Consider the following 18121-nt stretch of genomic DNA (forward strand, 5'->3'; position numbering starts at 1 on the left):
CAGATGATGGAGGTTGATCTCATTCCCTGCTGTCCTGTCTCTGACAGGACTCTCTGACCTCTAGTAGCTGCAGCCAGCCCTCACAGAGAAGGAGGAGCAGACTCATGTCCAGCTTAACAAGGCACAAGCTGCCTCTACGGTGACCACTGGTGTTCCTCTCCTTGACCTGGAGTTGGGCACCATTTGCTGCAATTTTCTGTGACTACCTGCACTGTGGCTCTGCAGACAAAAGCCCCCTTTACTAGGCTCAGCTTTGGGGAGGGGCAACTCCAGAGTGAGGGTGTTACAGATTGTTTCCCATCAATGTATGAAATTGCTTGGGGTTTGACTTGTAAGAAAGGTGAACAATGGAGAAAGGAGGATTTTCCTACTAGCCAAGTGCCCAGTGAATCATCCCCATCCTTTGATTTTGTTGTCTCTCTGAAGTTATGGCTTAGATAGAGATCACATACTTTAGGAGATGTGATAATAATGTTTTGACGATTTTAAGAGGAGGTCAGAGAACCATGGAGTCAGGTTCCCTAAGAATCATTAGCACCTTCATTAGTTCTGCTGTGAAGGACAGCCGTTACCATGACAGGCTTACAGGTGGGACAAATAAATTCAAATGCTTGTTGCCCTGAATCGGAGGCATTGAGGGAGTTCGGGTCCCTTTGAGGAAATGCAGGCTGTGGGAGATTGTTACACTGAGGCTGTTACATCCAAAGCAATGACCAGTTGACAGAAGGGATTTCATTATGACCTTAGTTCATGTCAAGCTCTTGCTCTCCTGTCTTTACGTGCAGAAGCTAGGCAGCTGAGGGTCCCGATGAGTCTATGTCAATGGTTTCGTCAGTTTTCCGGTGACACGGAAGTGTTGGTCCCTGTCATTGATTGTCCAAAGCATTTGTTGAGCGCTTACTGTGGCGGGGGCACTGTCCACAATAATTTCCATTTATACGGTGACAGGTTTTGCAATGTCCTGGATCGAGGGTGAGGCTTGTACTTGGGAAGGCTGGGGTTGAAATCCTGCCTCTGCCAATCAGGACCTTCATGAGCTTGCTTAGCTGGTGGGGCAGTGAATTGAGCACCAGGTCTGGAGTCTAGAATAGCCGAGTTCACATCCAGCCTAGACGATAGTGGGATGGGGCTCACATGCTTAACCTCTGTCTTGGTTCCTTCATCTGTAAAATGGAAATAATAAAACCACCTAGTTTCCAGGGTTGTTAATATGTGTTTAGTATTTTGTGTACTATAATGCTAGTTTGTATTAATGAACTCAGTATTACCTAGCCAAGTGGTGCCTCCAGCCCCTTCTTCAGACTGGCCTACTAAGTCAGGGATTGTTAGGAATCTGATTGGGGAGGGAGGGCAGCTAGGTGGTACAGTGAGGGGAGCACTGGCCCTGGAGTCTGGAGGACCTGAGTTCAAATTCGGCCTCAGACATTTAACACTTACTAGCTGTGTGACCTTGAGCAAGTCACTTAACTCCAGTTACCCTGCCTTCCCCCCTCCAAAAAAAGAGAAGGGAAAAATAGGAATATGCTTGAAGGGAAGGAAGGTGTGAGGTGGAAGTTCCTGGTACTCATGAAATCAGGGGTCCTTTCAAGGATCATGTTCCCTTGGATTTTACAAGTGATTTTCCTCTTGCTCCCCTGAGGTCTAGTGGTGTGAGTGTTAGTATCCCCATTTTATAGATGAGATAAATGTGTCTCAAGATGGATTGGCTTGTTTATCATAACAAGCTTTTGAGTGTTGGTTCCGGGATTCAAACTCTGGTCTCAGAAGAGTGAGGAGGAAAGAAGAGAGACCCTGGAGTCAGGGCCCTTGGGATGATTGTAAGCTGTGACACCTGGAGGCTGTTTCCTCTTGTCAAATGAGGGGGTTGGTCTATGTGATGCCTGAGGGTCCCTTCCAATTCCTCACTGTCCCATTTTATTCTAAAGCAGTGTAGACCGTGCCACCAATGGGAACAGAGAGGGTGAGAATGACCAGTCATTCCTTTTATAGGCACATGTCCTTTATAGGAAGCTATTGATAACTTTTGTGTTCACAGTGAAAACATATTGTAAAAAAATTAATGTTCAATAGTAATTCTGATAACAAATAGCTAAAGTAGAAAATCAATCAACAGATCTACTAAGCACCTGCTGGGAACCATGCACTGTAATAGGTGGTAGGAATACAAAGAGAGAAGTCACTTAGTCCCTGCCTTCAAGGAGCTTACATTCTACCCAGGGTTGGCAAGCCTGTCCATGTGCAAGTACATTGGAGGGTCTGGCTGGGATTTCTTTGGTGGGAAGGAAGGCTTACACTTTCAGCATGGATCTGGGCAGATCCCCAGCTCAGAGACCAGCTTTGCAGGCCACAGTCTCTCTCAGGCTGCTTTTCCATCTTCAAAATAAATACAGGGGAAATTCTAAAGGGGATAAGGGTGCCAAAAACTGAGGGGATCACGAAAGGCTTCATGTAAGAGGGTGTCATTTGGAGAAAAGCAGGGATTCTTAGGGGGTGAATTGTGGGTTTTGGGCACAACTTATGAAAAAACTTGGAGGTGAGAGATGGAGTGTTGGGGGTGAAAATAGTAAGAAGCTATTTTGACTAGACTGAAGAGTGTAGGGAAGGGTTGTGTTTGTGTAATGTGGCTGGAACCAGGTTATGGGGGGCTTTGAATGCCAGAACAAGGAATTAGTCTGTTTTTGACCCTCCAGGGAATGGGCCCCCATGATCTCTAGCACGGCAATGATCAATATTTCCTTCTGGATTGGCTGGTGTAGATAAGAATCTGAACTTGGGGAGTGACTGAAAGCTGAAATGTGGACACAGGTGGGTTAAGCACTGGCCGAAGGGCCACACATTTGATTTGGGAAATCAGAAATCTTAATTTCCACCCGCTATTAAATGCACTTGGCTAGGCTGCTCCCCTGGGTCCCAGGAAGAAATTCTGGGTTGCCCTATTGCCAAGAAAGTGTGGACAATGGCTTTTCTCTTATGCCTTTCTTTTATTGCCAAGGTGAGATGATGGGGTTCAGTAATTCTGAGGCAGTAATGGGTATAATGAACAGTGACACCGATCGAGTGAGGGAACATAGAATCCCAGAGTCTTAGTGCCAGTGGAAGATGCCCAGATCGTGCTGTGGGACCTAGACCTGCCTCCTCATTCGGATGCCTTATTTTTGAGTCACACAAGGCCGGGCTCTGCATAGTCTAGTCTGACCTTTGTTACGGGCCTGTGAGGTACAGGTGTGGGTATTGTTTGCTCATGTGATATTTGACATATCTGAGATTCAGGGAGATGGACTTCTTCAGCGTCCCAAAGAAAGTAAGGGGCAATGATGGTGCCCAAAACTTTGTTCCAGGGCTCCAGATCAGACTGTCAGAATGACTTCTAAATATTGAATATGTGGCTTTGTGGGAGCTGGTTCAATCCTAGTGGGGTTTTTTCCTTTATACATGAATTCTAATGTCAGGACATATGTTTCCAGGGTGAAAGGTACAAGAACCCTTCAGAACTTTCCCACGGCGTGGCTCCGTATCAGCTGCCCATTATTAACGAGTATTTGATGCCCGTGCCTCCCCCACTGTCCCCAAGAAATGAAAAGATGACCAACAAAAGTCGCATCGAGGCCTGGAGGAGAAGAGTCCGCCCGACTACAGCTCCGAACATCCCAGATCCTCACAGGGTAATTACCTATCCAGTTTGTTTGCAGATTCACAGCGTGGCCAGCTAGATTTTTCAAGGGCACAGGGAGAAAATTGGGGTAATGATATGCAGAGTGGCCAGTGAAAGACATGGAATGTATTTTCTAAATATAACTGCTGACTCCGGTGCAACAGAAAGCAGGCTGTGGTCAGTCTGCTTGGATGGACAATTCAACAGACTCAGGAAGAGAATTGTTAACCAGTTTTGTGGTCAAAACCACCCAGGAACCCAGCCCCACTTCCATGGCCTCATGCCTTAGCTTGGTACAGAAGCTTCTGCCTTGGGGGCAAACAGCAAAGCTGATTTTTAATGAGGCACAGCCAGATATGACCCTCATCTTGAAGAGACTCTCCTTCTGTTCTTGGGAGGCATTAATTACATTTTGTTAGACTTAGTCCCTCAAAATACTGAGGCCAGACTGAATTTAAGAGCCAGGTAAACTTCTAATAGGCACAGTCTGCTAGGAAGCCAAATGGCCTCCTTTCTCAATTTAATTGTATGTTGAATTCAGAAGGAGTAGGAACGAGAGCTATAACTTTGCTTAGTGAATAAACAGAAATTGCTGCTGAGATTCCACTGATAGAAAAGTAGAGAAGAAAGTTTCCATATTTTTCATAACATTTCAGTTGATGAGACATAATACCTTAAGCAGAGCTGAGTAATGGCTTCTTCCTTTTCCTCCTCCTCCTTTTTCTCTCCTTCTCTTCCTCGTCTTTTTCCTCCTCCTTCTTTTGCCCCCTCCTTTTCCTCCATCTTTTCTGTATTCCCTTCCTCATCCTCATCCTTCTTTTCTTCCCTTTCTCTTCCTCATCCTCCATATTTTCTCCACTTTTGTGCCTCCTCTTCCTCGTTGTTCTTCCCTTTCTCTTCTTCCTCCTCCTCATCCTTCTTTTCTTCCCCTTCTCTCCTTTTCCTTCCATTCTCTTCTTCCTTCTCCATATTTGCTTTTCCTCTTCTTCCTCCTTTGCCTTCTTTTTCTTTTCCTCCTCTTTCGTTTTCTTCTTCTTCACTGTCTCCTCACCTCCTCTACAGCTACAACCAACCATTATGTATATGGTGCTTTGGAGTTCACAAGACATTTTATTTAACATTATTTTGCTTGATCATTACAACAAATCCTAGAAGGTGTGTACGAAGACATTATTATTCCTATTTTATAGATAAGGAAATGGGATCAGTGATGTTAAGGAACTTTCTTATGCTCACCTTGTGTCAGAAGTGAAATTTGAACCCAAGAATTTCTGACTCCAAGTTCAATAATCTGTTTGCTTTGCCTTGTCTTGTAACATATAGAACATGCTAGAAAAAGGATTAGAATTATTAGGGGCTTTGGATTAGGTGGTCCAGAGGGTGCATATGTAAGAATGGACCTTCAAAGCCCCACTCAGCGTGTTGGGCTGGAGGATACTTCTTGGAAGGACCACCACTGTTTCTGGGGAGCCTTTGGTTCTCTCCTCAGTGGCTGGCTGTACCCTGTGGCTCGGGACCCTTCCACCCAAGATCTGGGGCCACTCAGACCAGGTCTGATTTCAGTATTGGCCCTAAAAGGTCCAGTTATTATTGTCACATTGGGAGAGAATCTTATTTATTCTAAGCGAGGAGGGAGCCAACCAGTCTTTAATTGTTTTTTGGTCATTGTTCTGCCTGTAGCAAGTGTTACAAACAGTCCCTGGAATCTTGTATCTCTCTATGGCATGGTGGGAAGAATATCACATGTGGGGTCAAAGGACTTCGAAGCTGGCTTTCCCTCCCAGCTCTGCTGGAGTGATCTAAGTGGTCCTGAGTGTGTCATTTCCACTCTCAGTTTCCCCATCAGTGAATGGAAGGGAGACTCTTCTTGACCCGAAAGCCGGTGATGGTGCTTTTTCTCACTTGTCCAGTGTCTGCAGCCACAAGAATGGGGCAGATTTGTTCAAGGACCTATAGTGTTGCTGGATGGGACTGTGTCCAAAATGTAGAGTTGTTTTTGTGACAAAGGGATGGACAAATCGTGGGCTCCGTAAGGTTGGATTCCTCACATCGTCTCAGCTCTGGGCTCTCCCCCCTTCCTTCCATACACACTGCTGAGTCTCCTCTAGTTCATTCTGCATGCATCTTGTAGGGGCCTAGATGTTGGTGTGTGGCCTCCCGAGCTGCCCTGTGACCTGCCAAAGGGCACTTGGCCCATGCCCAACATACACTTAGTGGTGCTGAAAGGTCCTTCATAAATGCTCGTTGAGTATCCTTTTTAATAGGAGACAAAATGTTGCATTGGGAAGAGGGTGGGCTCGGTGCCAGAGGACTTACTGCTTGCTTGACTTAATCTCCCTGGTCCTCAGTTTCCTCACCTGTGAACAAGAGCTTACACTAGTGACCTCTGGATGCCAACACTCTTGTAGCCGTCTGAGACCAGACTTCATCAGGCCAACGCTCATTGTTTGTGTGGGTGCCCCCTCCCCTCCTTGGCTCCTCTCTGGGAACACACCCACACAAAACCCCCGACAAAGGTGAAATTTGGCAGGAGCGCTGGGTGAGGCCTTTGCCCACGGCAGAGGTGCTTGTTTTCCACCGGGTTTCAGGAGAGGCACGATCTGCTGTATGGTCATTTGCTCCGATGACCTGTGCTGGTGCTACTGATCAGCCCACTGTTTGGACTCGGTGTTATTGACGTCGTAGGGTCCGGACTGTGCTCCTGCTTACAGCTTTCAGCCCTCGTGTGTGCTGGGTTTCCAATCTTGTTGATTTTTTTCCTGATTTTGTCTTAGGGAGGTGGAGAGTTCTAAAGAGAGTGTTCAGAGACGGAGAACTGGGATCGGGGTTGGGAGACTTGGCGTCGGCCGTCCTGTGTATCACTCCCCTTTCCGAAGGTTGCTGAAGCTTTGTGGGATCTTTGGGGCAAAGCCCCCCAGGCATCAGCAATGCACAAGGGCAGCGTCCTGCAAATATGCAGGGGGTTTGCAGTCTGGGGCTCAGCGAAAGCCAGCTCTTCCATTGTCTTCTTTTAAAATGTGTTTAAAATAAAGTGGGTTTGACCTTGCTGCTCTGGTGCACATTCAGGAGCTGGTCATGTCTTACTACCCCTGGTCACACATTCCTCTTCTGTCTCCCTAGTGATGCAGACATGCACCCTCTTCACATTGTCAGGGCTCAAGCACTCGCTCCTCCTGCAAATCTGCTGTGAATGAATGAACCAGTGGGAAGTGAGGAAGGGAGATCAGCCTTCCGGACATGTCTTCTAAGTCTGCTGGGCCCTTATGGATGGTTCAATGAGACAGGGTTGTGAAAGTGCTTAGTCCAGTGCCTGGCAGATAGAAGGAGCCTAATAAATGCCTATTCCCTTAAACCTTTCCTAATGACTGCTAGTCCCCGGATATACCCAATGTGGAATTTTTCATGGATGGATTAAATCATTCTCCCCAGAGGCTGAAATGCTCTGGGAGACCTGTGATCTCATCAGTATAGAAGTCCCTTAAAACAATGCCGATCCTAAGCCATCTGTGGATGCCCATCCTGGGGGACTTCCCATGGGTTCATCACAGACAATCCGCCCACAGAGCTGAGGGCTTTCATTTTGTCTTGGAATCAATCATATGAGCATTTCTGAAGCGTCTCCCAGGGGCCCAGCCCTGTGGGGGAAAGTGTTGGAGCAACCCTTCAGCCAGGAGCTCCCTCCGGAGGGGACAAGGCAGTGCCTGGATGGCAGGACAGACAGAGAGAAGGACTCTGAATTATGTGCAGTGTCTTTCCCAGCTCTCCCTTGACAAGTCACTTTCACCCATTAGCACGTGAACTTCTTGAGGGAGAAAGCTCCCCCCCTTGTGCCTTGTCCTCTGTGCCCCCACCCCTAGCACAGAGTCTGTGGGTGCTTAGTGAATGCTTGCTTCTTTGTGGCCTGAGGCTTCCAGGGGAGCATGTGGATGGGCTGTCCATAATTCTGACCTCTTGTATGTGACACCGTAGCTTCTCCTTCTTCTGCTGGCTTTACCAATGGCAGCCTGTTCACTCCCACCCTGGGACTGGCCTGATATGCTCCTTTACCATGGTGCTGCAGGTGGCACCTCACGCTTTACAATCACAAAGTGTGACCTGTCTATGCTGTCCCATTTTCCCCTTGGTGCCTTTGCACAGACAGTCCTGGTACCTGGAGTGGTCTCTTTCCTCATCTCCAGCCTTTGCAAGCCTGGGGTCAAGTCAAGGCTTGGAATGAGGTCCTGCCTCCTTCCAGAGGCCTCTCCTGACTCCCACTTATCAGAGCCACCAAATGGGAAAGTTGGAAGGGGCTGTAGTGACTGTCTAGCCCACCAATACACCACAGGAGCCCAGCGTAACATACCTCACAAGTGGCCATTGATTGGATGTGCTAGTTCAGAGGAATTCCTCCTGCCTAAAAAGCCAGATTACTTTTCTAAAACACTGGGTTTTGCTTCATTTCATTGTGTATTTAAGCCTGACTTTTCTTAGGTCTGCCGCCGAGGGCTGCAGAGAAGGGCCTTTGGTCTATTGGCATCCTGTTGGTTGGTTAACCAGTGCTTTCTTGATTCGTTCCAGGATTCAGGAAGATACCACAAATCTCCTTTGCACAGTAACGCTTTTATCACCATGATCTATTGGGGAAAGAGTGTCCATCTGAATCACGATGACATAAATTATAAAGATGAGATCAAAATTTATCAGCAGCACTGCGGCGGGGAAAACCTGTGTGTCTTCCAAGGCAAACTCCTTGAAAAAGGTATCTGTTCCCCTGGGAGATTTCTCATGAAGGGGTTGGAGGTGAGGGCATAGACAAAAATACCAGCCCTGCTCCGGGAGCATATCCTGGGATTTATAGACTGCCTGCCTCAAAGCAAATAGAGATTTACCGCTTCTTGGCAATGACTCTCATGGATCGTTCCAGAAAGGAGGTGGCATGATTTAAGCAGGTACCAGATTAATTCAAGGAGAGAGATTATCCAAAGGTTGCAGTACTAAGCTGTCCTGGAAGGCCATGCTTCCCGGGGGGTCCACTGTTGTGAATTATGGCTTCACTCATTCGGAGAGAAATGTACCAGGAGGGTGGATTGTTCTCTGTAGATCCCACCTTGACCTCAGATCACAAATCAAATGGACATCACTGAAGCATGCCCCTCGTGTGGTGGGCAAGTCTGGGGTCTGGGATGGATGCTACTTTTTGCCTATTTCCATTGTAACTTGGTCACAGAATTAGCCCCAGTCCGTTTGCTCTCTGATATAATTTCTCATGTACCAAATCTCAGTTTCTGACTTTTGATAGTCAGCTGTATTTTTAACATGTTATATTAGGGAAAAAATTGGCCTTGGAGACAGAAAGATATGGGTTCAAGCCCCACCTGGTTCAGGATAGCTGTATGACCATAGGCAAGTACTTTAACCTTTCTGAGCCTTGGGCAACTCTTGAAGACTGATCTACTAAATCATAGATGGGTTGCGGTCTTTGTTGGCAGAGGGAGTTCTCACACTGGAATTTCCCCAGTGCTGAGACTTCCCCAAGTCTCTCACATATCCAGCCGTGTGGAACAAGAGATAAATGGGAAGTTGTAACTGTGTTTTTCTTTCTCTCAGACATTAGAGTTTTAATAGCTTATTTGTGAAAATATGTCTCGAAAGAAATGTCATCTTCAAGGACATATTTCCAGATATTCATTCAAATAGAAACTTTTCTTCTCACTTGACATTCTTCATGTCATGGTGGGGCAGGAAAGAAATGGGGAAAATTGTTACTTTCAGTCATTCTAGCTTTCCCTTGACAAAAAATAAGAGGGGAAAATTAACAATGAAATGGATGGAGTTTGAAGGTTTGGGTTAAATGTGAGAAGAAAGTGGTGAATTTGGACTTGATGCCACAAAAATGCTCCTATAGATTGTTGCTATCAAATGTGAAGTTGGGGCTCCTCCCTCAGGGTGCCCTGGGAAAAGCTGGGCACCCAGTTGGCAGTTGGGCTGTAGCGGGGAGTTGCTATCAGGAAAGATCAGGACTCAGTGATCACGGGGGCCTATTTCCTACCCTGGTGAGTTTTGATTTGTGATTCTGAGATTGATATGTATTAGCAAAGGAGAAAGGACACGGGATGGGGCATCAAAAACCCCCCTGGTTCTGCCACTCAGTGTCACCTGGTGACCTTGGGACACTCACTCAGTCTCTTTAGGCCTCAATATTTTCATCTGTTATATGGGTGGGTTGAACCATATGACTTTTCAGTCCCTTCGAGTTCTCAAACTGGGGTCCTATGATCTAAATACTGAATTCAGTGGCTTCTTCCCCCTTAAAATCAGAGATCTGGAGTTGGAAGGTACCTAATGTAATCTCATTTAAAGATGAGGAAAATTGAGTCCCAAGGTGCTTAACTAACTTGTCTTCTAGGTTCTATTTTTAGATAGAAGTAACAAAACTAAAATGACCACCCACACTTCTTGTATGTCATGTATGTGTGTGACTGTTCCAAAGCCAACATTTTAGTGCCTACAAAGCACTATATATTTAATTCAGCTAAAAATACTTTTATGTATTTCTAATATGAATTTTATTCTATTACATGTTTGAATTAGGATTCAGTTTAGCAACATGATAATTCTTTCATATATGTTACAATGATGGAAGATTGGAGCTGAAAGGAGCCAACTAATCATGTTTCCAGTCTTTTCATTTTGGGTCTGAGCAAACTGGAGCAAAGGGTGGGGCAGTGACTTTGTCAGGCTTACCCTGCCAGCTTGGGGTGGAATAGAGATCCTGTTGCCATTAGTCCTGGATCTAATCCCGGTCAGAGCTGACTTGGAGTCAGGAACTGATCCCCAGGCATTTAGTCAGGGCCCCTGATAAGTGCCAGGCATGGCAGAGTGAGCAGAGAACCAGCCTCTGGTTCTGGACTGGGGGTTCATTCTTGCCCTAGAAAACATTGGCTGTGTGGCCCAGGGTAAGTCACCTAATCTCTCAGGCTCCAGCTGGTACGAAAGCTGCCAGCTTTCATTGGTAGAAGTTTCCTCACCTGGGAATTCTTGTAGCAGTGTGATCATAAGTCCAATCCTTGTCCCTCTCCCCCATGTGCCAAGCCCTGTGCTACCAGCTAGAGATATATAGAGAAAAATGAAGTGGTGCTTGCCCTCAGGGAGCTTTTATCTATAGGAGTTCGGGTCATATGGCTAACACTAGTGGTGGGACCATGTGCAATCACTCTACCTGTCTAAGCCTGAGCGCCTGCATGCAGAAAATGGCGGCCACCCATCTGTGGCACCTGCCGAGTTTCTGTGCTCGCTACCTAGTCCAGATGAGATGATCACAGGAGCTCCCTTAAATTTCCAAGGTTTCTGCTGGGGATGTCGAGTCACTCCCAAAGAGTGGTTGGGGAGTGCCAGGCCATCCAACACCTGCTTCCTGTTGTGCAAACACAAAGTGTAATTCCAAGTACCTCTATTAAAAGACTGATTGAAAACAGTTTGTAGGCTCAAATTGGAATTAATACAATTAAGCCAGCCTTGCATGCCAGGTAATGTTTTATTCAGCAGAATGTTTATGGGGCTTCTGGAAAATCCACGGACAACACTGATGCATACCAATGAATGAAGGCCCGAGAGTTAGCTGAATGAATTCCATACACCGTACACCATGCCCAGGCTCTGAGACAGAAGTCAGATTTAAGGTTACAGTAGAAGGAATAGTTCTTTGCTCTGTGATATGGTGCATACAGATTCATTCCAGGACTCACTGCTGTTTGCCGTGGCTTAGCAGAGAGACTCACAATGGCAAAGGATGGAGACATGTATAATTGTATCCTGCTCCCCTGATGATTTTACCTTCGAGGGACCCTTGATTGCCAGAAAAGTAATTGTTCAGAATTGAAAAATTGTATGAGCCAGAGCCGACTCCAGGTTCTGCCATTGGAGCAATTTAGTTGGGCTAAAAAGACGCAGCCCTTTTTACCGGTCCACACTGAGTGACTGGGTGAAACATGATAAGCTCCATCAGGGACCCACAGAGAAGAGGCCTCTGTGCCCTGCACAGTCAATTCCATCAACAACGAAATCTCCCCATCATCACCCTGTTTGGTTAGTCTGGTGTGGCTGAATATGGTCCTGTTCCTTTAATGGGTTATCACAGCAACATAATTTTACAGTCATGTGATAGATCCATTTTTTTTCCATGAAAAAATACAGCCCTTTATTTTCATTGTTGTTCATGACCCCTTTGTTTTTACGTCCTGGGCTTTCAAATGATTCCTTCTCCCATGCTGATTACTTCTCCCATGCCACCTCGGTCATTAACTGTTTTTTACAAGTTGAATAGAGAGTCATTTTGAAAATAGAAAATGACTGAGGAGAAAGACTTGAAATGAGGAGATTAGGGTTCTGTTCCCATCTCCACCACCAGCATGCTGCCTGATCTTGGCCAACTCCTTGACCTCCATGGGTCTTTGTTTCTTCGACTGTGTGGTGAGTGGGTTGCATTAGGGGATTGTCAGTGATATTCTCCATTGGTATTTTTGTAATCTAAATGAACGAATGAATGAGAAAGTATTTCCCAAATGCTTACAAGGTGCCATGCGCTTTGTTAAGTACTGAGGATACAGATATAAAAAGTGACTTGGTACTTGCCTTCAAGGAGCTCACCCTGACCTCACACAAGAGACTAGTCCCCCTTAGCCTTCCCTCCCTCCATATCAATGCCTAGCTCCCTGTCGGGAAGATGGCAGAGTCAGTGGTGGCCAGCTTATTCCAGTGTGGCCGCTGCAAAAGCCTTTCTGAAATATCCTGAAATGACTATGATGTTTTCATTTTTAATTCTTTCAACAAGTGAAACCCTTGTCAGTCAGGGAAGCCTGTGACCCAGATGTTGGTTATTTCATGGACTTGCCGCTTCTCTTGTCCTGACCCCCATGCAGAGACCAGAAGCCTCTTCCCTGACAGCTGCTTAGAACCATCTCCATTGGTGCTGTGTTCCAGCCTGCTCCTCTGCTCGGTTTCCTTGTGGGGCACTTGCCTGTGAAGTGACCCCCTGTCATTTCTTGATCACCCTCAGCTGACCCTCTTCTTCCGCCATCTTGGCAGCTCCCTCACTGGACACAAACCTTGGCTTTGCCAGTTACCAGCTCTCTGATACCTCTCTGGGCCTCAGTTTCCTGGTCTGTAAAATGAGGGGATCAGACTACATGCTCTCAGATCTCCTTTTCATCTCCAAGTCTGTGATCCTGCTTTCTTAACACTAATGACTCACTGGCGTCTGTAAAGCCAAGCACAAGCAACTCCCAGGTTCAGAATACAAGCATCACAAACTCCATTTATTCAGTGGCAGATTAAGGCAAAACAATCACAGAAAAATAAAAATCAAAGTACAGGGTAACTCATTCATTTGGTAAGTTCTCAAGCACTCCACCCCTGGACAGTACATTCATTTAGTCAATCACAAAGTCTTCTCTCTATTCAACTGGGGATGAGTTTCCATCATATACCAAATACATTCCTTTGGTCAGTCCCAAAGAATGAAGTCAAGTTTTCCACCCCTGGATCACGAATGAATTACAAAACCTTCCATCACCACCGTGAACCCTCTCAAGGGGCCGTGGAGAGCACAGAGGCCGTCTACGCCTGAGCTACAGCCAGGTCAGGAAATCATCACAGCGTTCAGTGCCCAAGGAGAGGTCTCTTCTTCATCTGGACCGGAGGCAAGTTCTCAGCAATCTCAGGTCCTGGGGAGACAAAGCTTAACAAAACCACAAGATACATTGGATCAATTCACTCTCTGCCTGCAGAACACTCTCAGGACCCCTGAAAACATCAGCAAGACCCTCCTCCAGGATTTCTGTAAACATACAACAAGAAAATCCTCCTTCAGGGCTTCTGAACCAACAGCAGGGGTCCAGGACCTCTGCAACAACAGCACTGTCCTTCACCAGCGGACGAATCTGGCAAAACAACATCAAACCAGACAAAATACCTGCACCACCTTCCCTTTTCTCCTCTGTCTCTTCTCTCTCTCTCTCTCTCTCCTCTCTCTCTCCTCTCTCTCCTGCCTAAAACTCAAATTGCCTAAAGCCTAACTCAATCTTCACATGAGCACACACATGTTCATGCATGGCTACATGCAGACATGAGCTTCCCCTCCCAGCCTTCCTGTATTCATTAATTTAGCATCATGTCCCTGCAATGCTAATGGGACATAAGATCTTCCTGCCCATTCACAGGCCTCATGTGGAGCTCATTAAGGGAAGCTTGCTCAGGAGAGGCTCTCACACCTACTGTTATTTTGTAATCAGTACCTGAGTCACGTGCAGCCCTTTAAGGGAGGCTTTCATACCTAGTGTTACTTTGTAATCAGTCCCTGAGTCAGGAGGGCCCTGAGGAAGCGTATATATACTCCCAGGGTAGCCCCGTGCCTGCGGCTCACTCCCTGGAGGAGTGTTCCTGTGATGTGGCCAGAGGAGACCCCAGGGAGCCTGGTGCTGTGCTTCTTTCTGGTGTAACCATGTACATATTGCAGGGGCCAGACAGCTCAGTCTGTCTGTTGTTCTGTGCTCATGTCTCAGGCACTCAGAGCCCTGTCTGCTGGTCTTTACTTCTCTGCTTGCATTTTCTCTCAAGTTCAGTTTTCCCTTGAACTAGTGAATGTAGTTAAAAAGACTTCTTACCCCTTGAACAGCTCTCTTTCCCAGTAAAGCAGATCTCAGAGCCTGTGCCAGCAGCCTTCTTGGGGCTACCAGTGTGGCTGCCACTACATCCCCCTCTTGCTTACTCTTCTGCAGCCTTTTGGACGCCTGGGTCCGCCTCAGTTGTCCTTCTTTCCTCCCCTGCCCTCTGCCCCTTAGCACTGCTCTCCCTCTAGGTAGCGGAGTGAAAGGTTCTTCCTAAGGTCAAGGATCCCATGATGTCTCCCCCTTGACCACCCAGTTTGGTTAGACTCCTTCCTCAAATCCAAGGCCTAGGAAGTGGGGCTGCCCCCAGATGGTGCCCAGCTCCTCCTCACTGTGGGAGGGATGGTGAGGGAGCCAGCTTGTCTTAGGGCACGGCTCCAGTTCTCCTGGACCCTTGAGCCCCTTTACTCGATGTCCAAGCCTGAAAAGGCTCCAATAAATGGGAGCTGTTATTTTTATGCCTGTTTTGTTCATTGGGGTAAAATACATGGTGTAAAGATGGGTTCTAGCCCTCTGTCTGGTCAGTAGCCACTGGTTTCTAGAGTCTTTGTTCAGAACAAGATTTATCAGACTTGAGGGACAGCAGAAAGGAGGCAGCATTTGAAGGGAGAGTTCCTGGGTTCGAATCCTCACTGCTTCCTGCTTGCAGGATTCTAGGAAAGTTCTTTAAGCTCTGTGGGCCTCATTTTTTTGTTGTTCAGAGTTTTGGCCATGTCCAGCCTTTGTGACTCCACTCGGGGCTTTCTTGACAAAGACTCTAGAGCTCTCTGCCATTTCCAGTTCATTTGACAGATGAGGAAACTGAGGCAGAGAGGGTGAAATGACTGTCCCAGGGTCACACAGCTACTTTCTGTCTGAGATCAGATTTGAACTCAGATCTTCCTGACACTGGGCCACCAAGCTGCTGTGATCCTATTATTATTACATAGAGAATCTAACAAGTAAATCCCAAGTGGCGTTCCTGTGACAGAGCCGGCCTCGGGTCTCCGCAGCTCCTTTTCACTGCTTTTCCTCCTTGTTTTCAGAGACATTCCAGTTCATTTCCAAGCGACATTACGGCTTCCCTTTCAGCCTCACCTTCTTCCTGAACGGGATGCAGCTGGACCGGTTGAGCTCATGCTGCGAGTTCAAACATCGAAGAGGGTCCCGGCTCGGAGGCAAGAATGGGTACTTTGGATTTGTCAACATCGACGGAGCTTCTCCGTGCTACAAGTATGAGAAGAGAGGCTGTGGGGATGGGGGAGGGTTTGGTCCCTGTGTTTGCCTATGCCCCCTTTCCCCATCCACAGATTTAGGGGGCTATGAAGTGGGTTATCACTATCTCACCCAATTATAGACATGGGCCTCCAGCCCTTGCTCCTCTGAGACCTTCCCTGTAACAGATCCAAAGAAGGATTTGAGAACCAGGAGGCCCTTTGCATCAGGCCCCCCCTTCTTGGCTCATTGCCTGCCATTCTGCCCTGTGCCTCAGTGGGACACTCTATCTCCTGCCTCAGCGGGCCCTCTGCCTGAAATGCTTTCCCTTGGGGCTTGCAGGAATGCGTGACCTCATTCCAGCTCCCTCCCCAGAGCTCCCAACCCCCTCCCCCTTCCAGCATCCCTCAGAAGTGCTTAGGGATACATTACCATTCAGGTGCTACCTAGGTCCTGGTTTGTGTGCTTTATCCCCCAATAGAATGTAAGCTCCCTGAGGCCTGAGATGATTTTGCTTTTGGCTTGCTGTCTCTGGTGCCTACCAGTATCTCATACATTGGAGGCACTTAAGGAATGCTTGCTTACTGGATGAAGGAATGAATGAATGAATGAATGTAGCAGTGAATGAATGAAAGCCACAGGCTGCCTCTCTCTCCTATGGGACTGTTTAGCCGTTACTCTCCAGAATCAAGAGTGTTTGAGTTCACTTGCCTTTTAATATTGGTGTCCTTTGGATTCCTGTAGTGCTTGTATCTTCACTGGGGTCTTTGTAATAAAACTAGAAGCATCCTTCCCAGAACCCCCTGACAGAGCAGACAAATGCCCCGATTGCTTGTGTTTGGTCAGTCTGGATTTTCTTGAATTGGGTTTGCTTTACAGTCCAGAAAAGAGCAGTGACTTCTCCAAGGCCACATGCTTGGCAGCGTAGAACCCTAATGCATCATAGGTGGTATGAGCTGGCTCACGAATTAGCATTATGCTGTGCTGGCTCCTTTGCTCTGCTTTACTTCCCACCCCAATCCAGATTTAAAAGATCGAGGGATGGAGGGAGAGGAGAAGAGAGGACTATCTGCCCAATTATCCTGGAAATGTTTGTTAAACTTCATTATTCCTTAGAGTCGGAGTCCTAGATTAGGTGGAAGTCAAGCCTTTGAATTAAGGAGACCTCAGCCACCTGTGACACTCACTACCTTGGACAGCCACTCAATGCAGTTCCCTTGTCTATAAAAGGAGGGGCTCCACTTGGTGTACGCTGAGGTCACTCCAATGTATAACCCTGTGATCTCTTGGGCTCCCTGGTCCACAGTCTCCTCATCTGTATGAGGAAGGCTTAGATAAGATGGCCTTTGGAGTCCCTGGCCTGTGAGCTGGAGTTCCACTCCTGACCCATCTTACTGTGGTGACCCCACCCTGGGAATTTGCTGAGACTCTTAAGTGGCTGAGCACTAGTTGACTTGCAGTGGTAGAGGGAGTGTCCACTCCTGGGAGTTCTCAGGACGGACGGAATCCCAGGCCCAGGCCCTTCCATGGCCAGGGCTCCAAGAGCCAGAGCAGCATTAAACACAGGCAAGGTCATCATGTGTGATGACTCAAAAGTGGTCTAAAGGGAAGGCAGGCTATCTTGACCCTGAGCATGATTTAAAACTCTAGTTGTCAGCACATGGGGCTCCAAGTCAAGAATTTCCACATGAAAGAATAAGTAAATGAGTGGGTGGGTGAACATGCATTTATTAAGTTCTTCCTGTGTGCATAGCCCTGTTACACACCGAGATAGCGGCACAAAGAGTGAGGCCGTCCCTCCTTTCAAGGTGCTTCCGAGTCTCACTGGAAGACAGCATAGCTGTAGGACCCACGGAAAGGTCCAGAAATCCATGGTGAGGTGAGGGCTCGGAAGGCTATGGCAGATACAACATTGTTGTCCTTGGGCAAGTTAATTATGTGTTACCTAATTTACAGGTTGTTAATGTGTAGAAACATGATATTTGTGTAAAGCCTTTGGAAGCTTTAAAAGTCTCCCTCCACACATTATGTTGGATACAGATTCATAGAATCAGATCTCACATTTCAAAGGCAGTTCAGAGACCACCTCCAGTCTAGCCTGTCCTGAGTCTCCTCTGCACTGTGCCCAACAAGTGGCCCCACTCTGTGTGCCTGTGATGTTCTGTAAGGTGGAGCCCACCCCCATCTCCCAAGGCAGCTCATCCGTCTGCTGGGTCGCTGGGGTGGTGCCGTCTTCGGTCCTAATGCTGTCTCCTGCAGCCAAGAGTACCTCTATTCCCTCCTTTGTATGTAAGCTCTCTGCCATTTGACTTTGAGCTCCTGGAGAGCAGAGACTAGTATTTGCCTTCCTTGGTATCCTGGGGTCTACTGCAGTGCCTTGAACATAGTAGGTGGTTAATGAATGCTTATTGATTGACTTCTGTGTCACAATCTATCGAATTCTTGAAGATCAGTCAGTATTTGCTGAGTGCCTACTATGATCTAGGCACTGTGTGAGGTCCTAGGGATGCAAATGAAAGACTAGAATGGTTCCCTGCTTGCAAAGACTTTGCCTATTTCTCTTCATCCTGATAAATATTCTAGTTGCTTCAGTCCTACCTTCCATTATCTCAAAGCCTTTCCCCAGCATGGC

At 47.1% G+C, this 18121-nt stretch overlaps 1 protein-coding gene across 1 annotated transcript in view; it reads left to right on the forward strand.

The window, feature by feature from the left end:
• Positions 1-18121, forward strand: part of LOC138165234 (glutamate-rich protein 3-like) — a 132694-nt gene that overhangs the window by 52246 nt on the left and 62327 nt on the right. The window contains exons 7-9 of the mRNA XM_069093352.1: positions 3465-3662; positions 8210-8390; positions 15321-15507. Coding sequence (XP_068949453.1) covers positions 3465-3662; positions 8210-8390; positions 15321-15507 — 566 coding nt within the window. The remainder of the gene's footprint in view (positions 1-3464; positions 3663-8209; positions 8391-15320; positions 15508-18121) is intronic.

This window comes from Petaurus breviceps, unplaced genomic scaffold (genome assembly GCF_028583685.1).
Source record: "Petaurus breviceps papuanus isolate PSGF00001 unplaced genomic scaffold, PetGlider_PUasm1.0 208, whole genome shotgun sequence".
In the NCBI taxonomy this organism is placed as follows: Eukaryota; Metazoa; Chordata; class Mammalia; order Diprotodontia; family Petauridae; genus Petaurus; species Petaurus breviceps.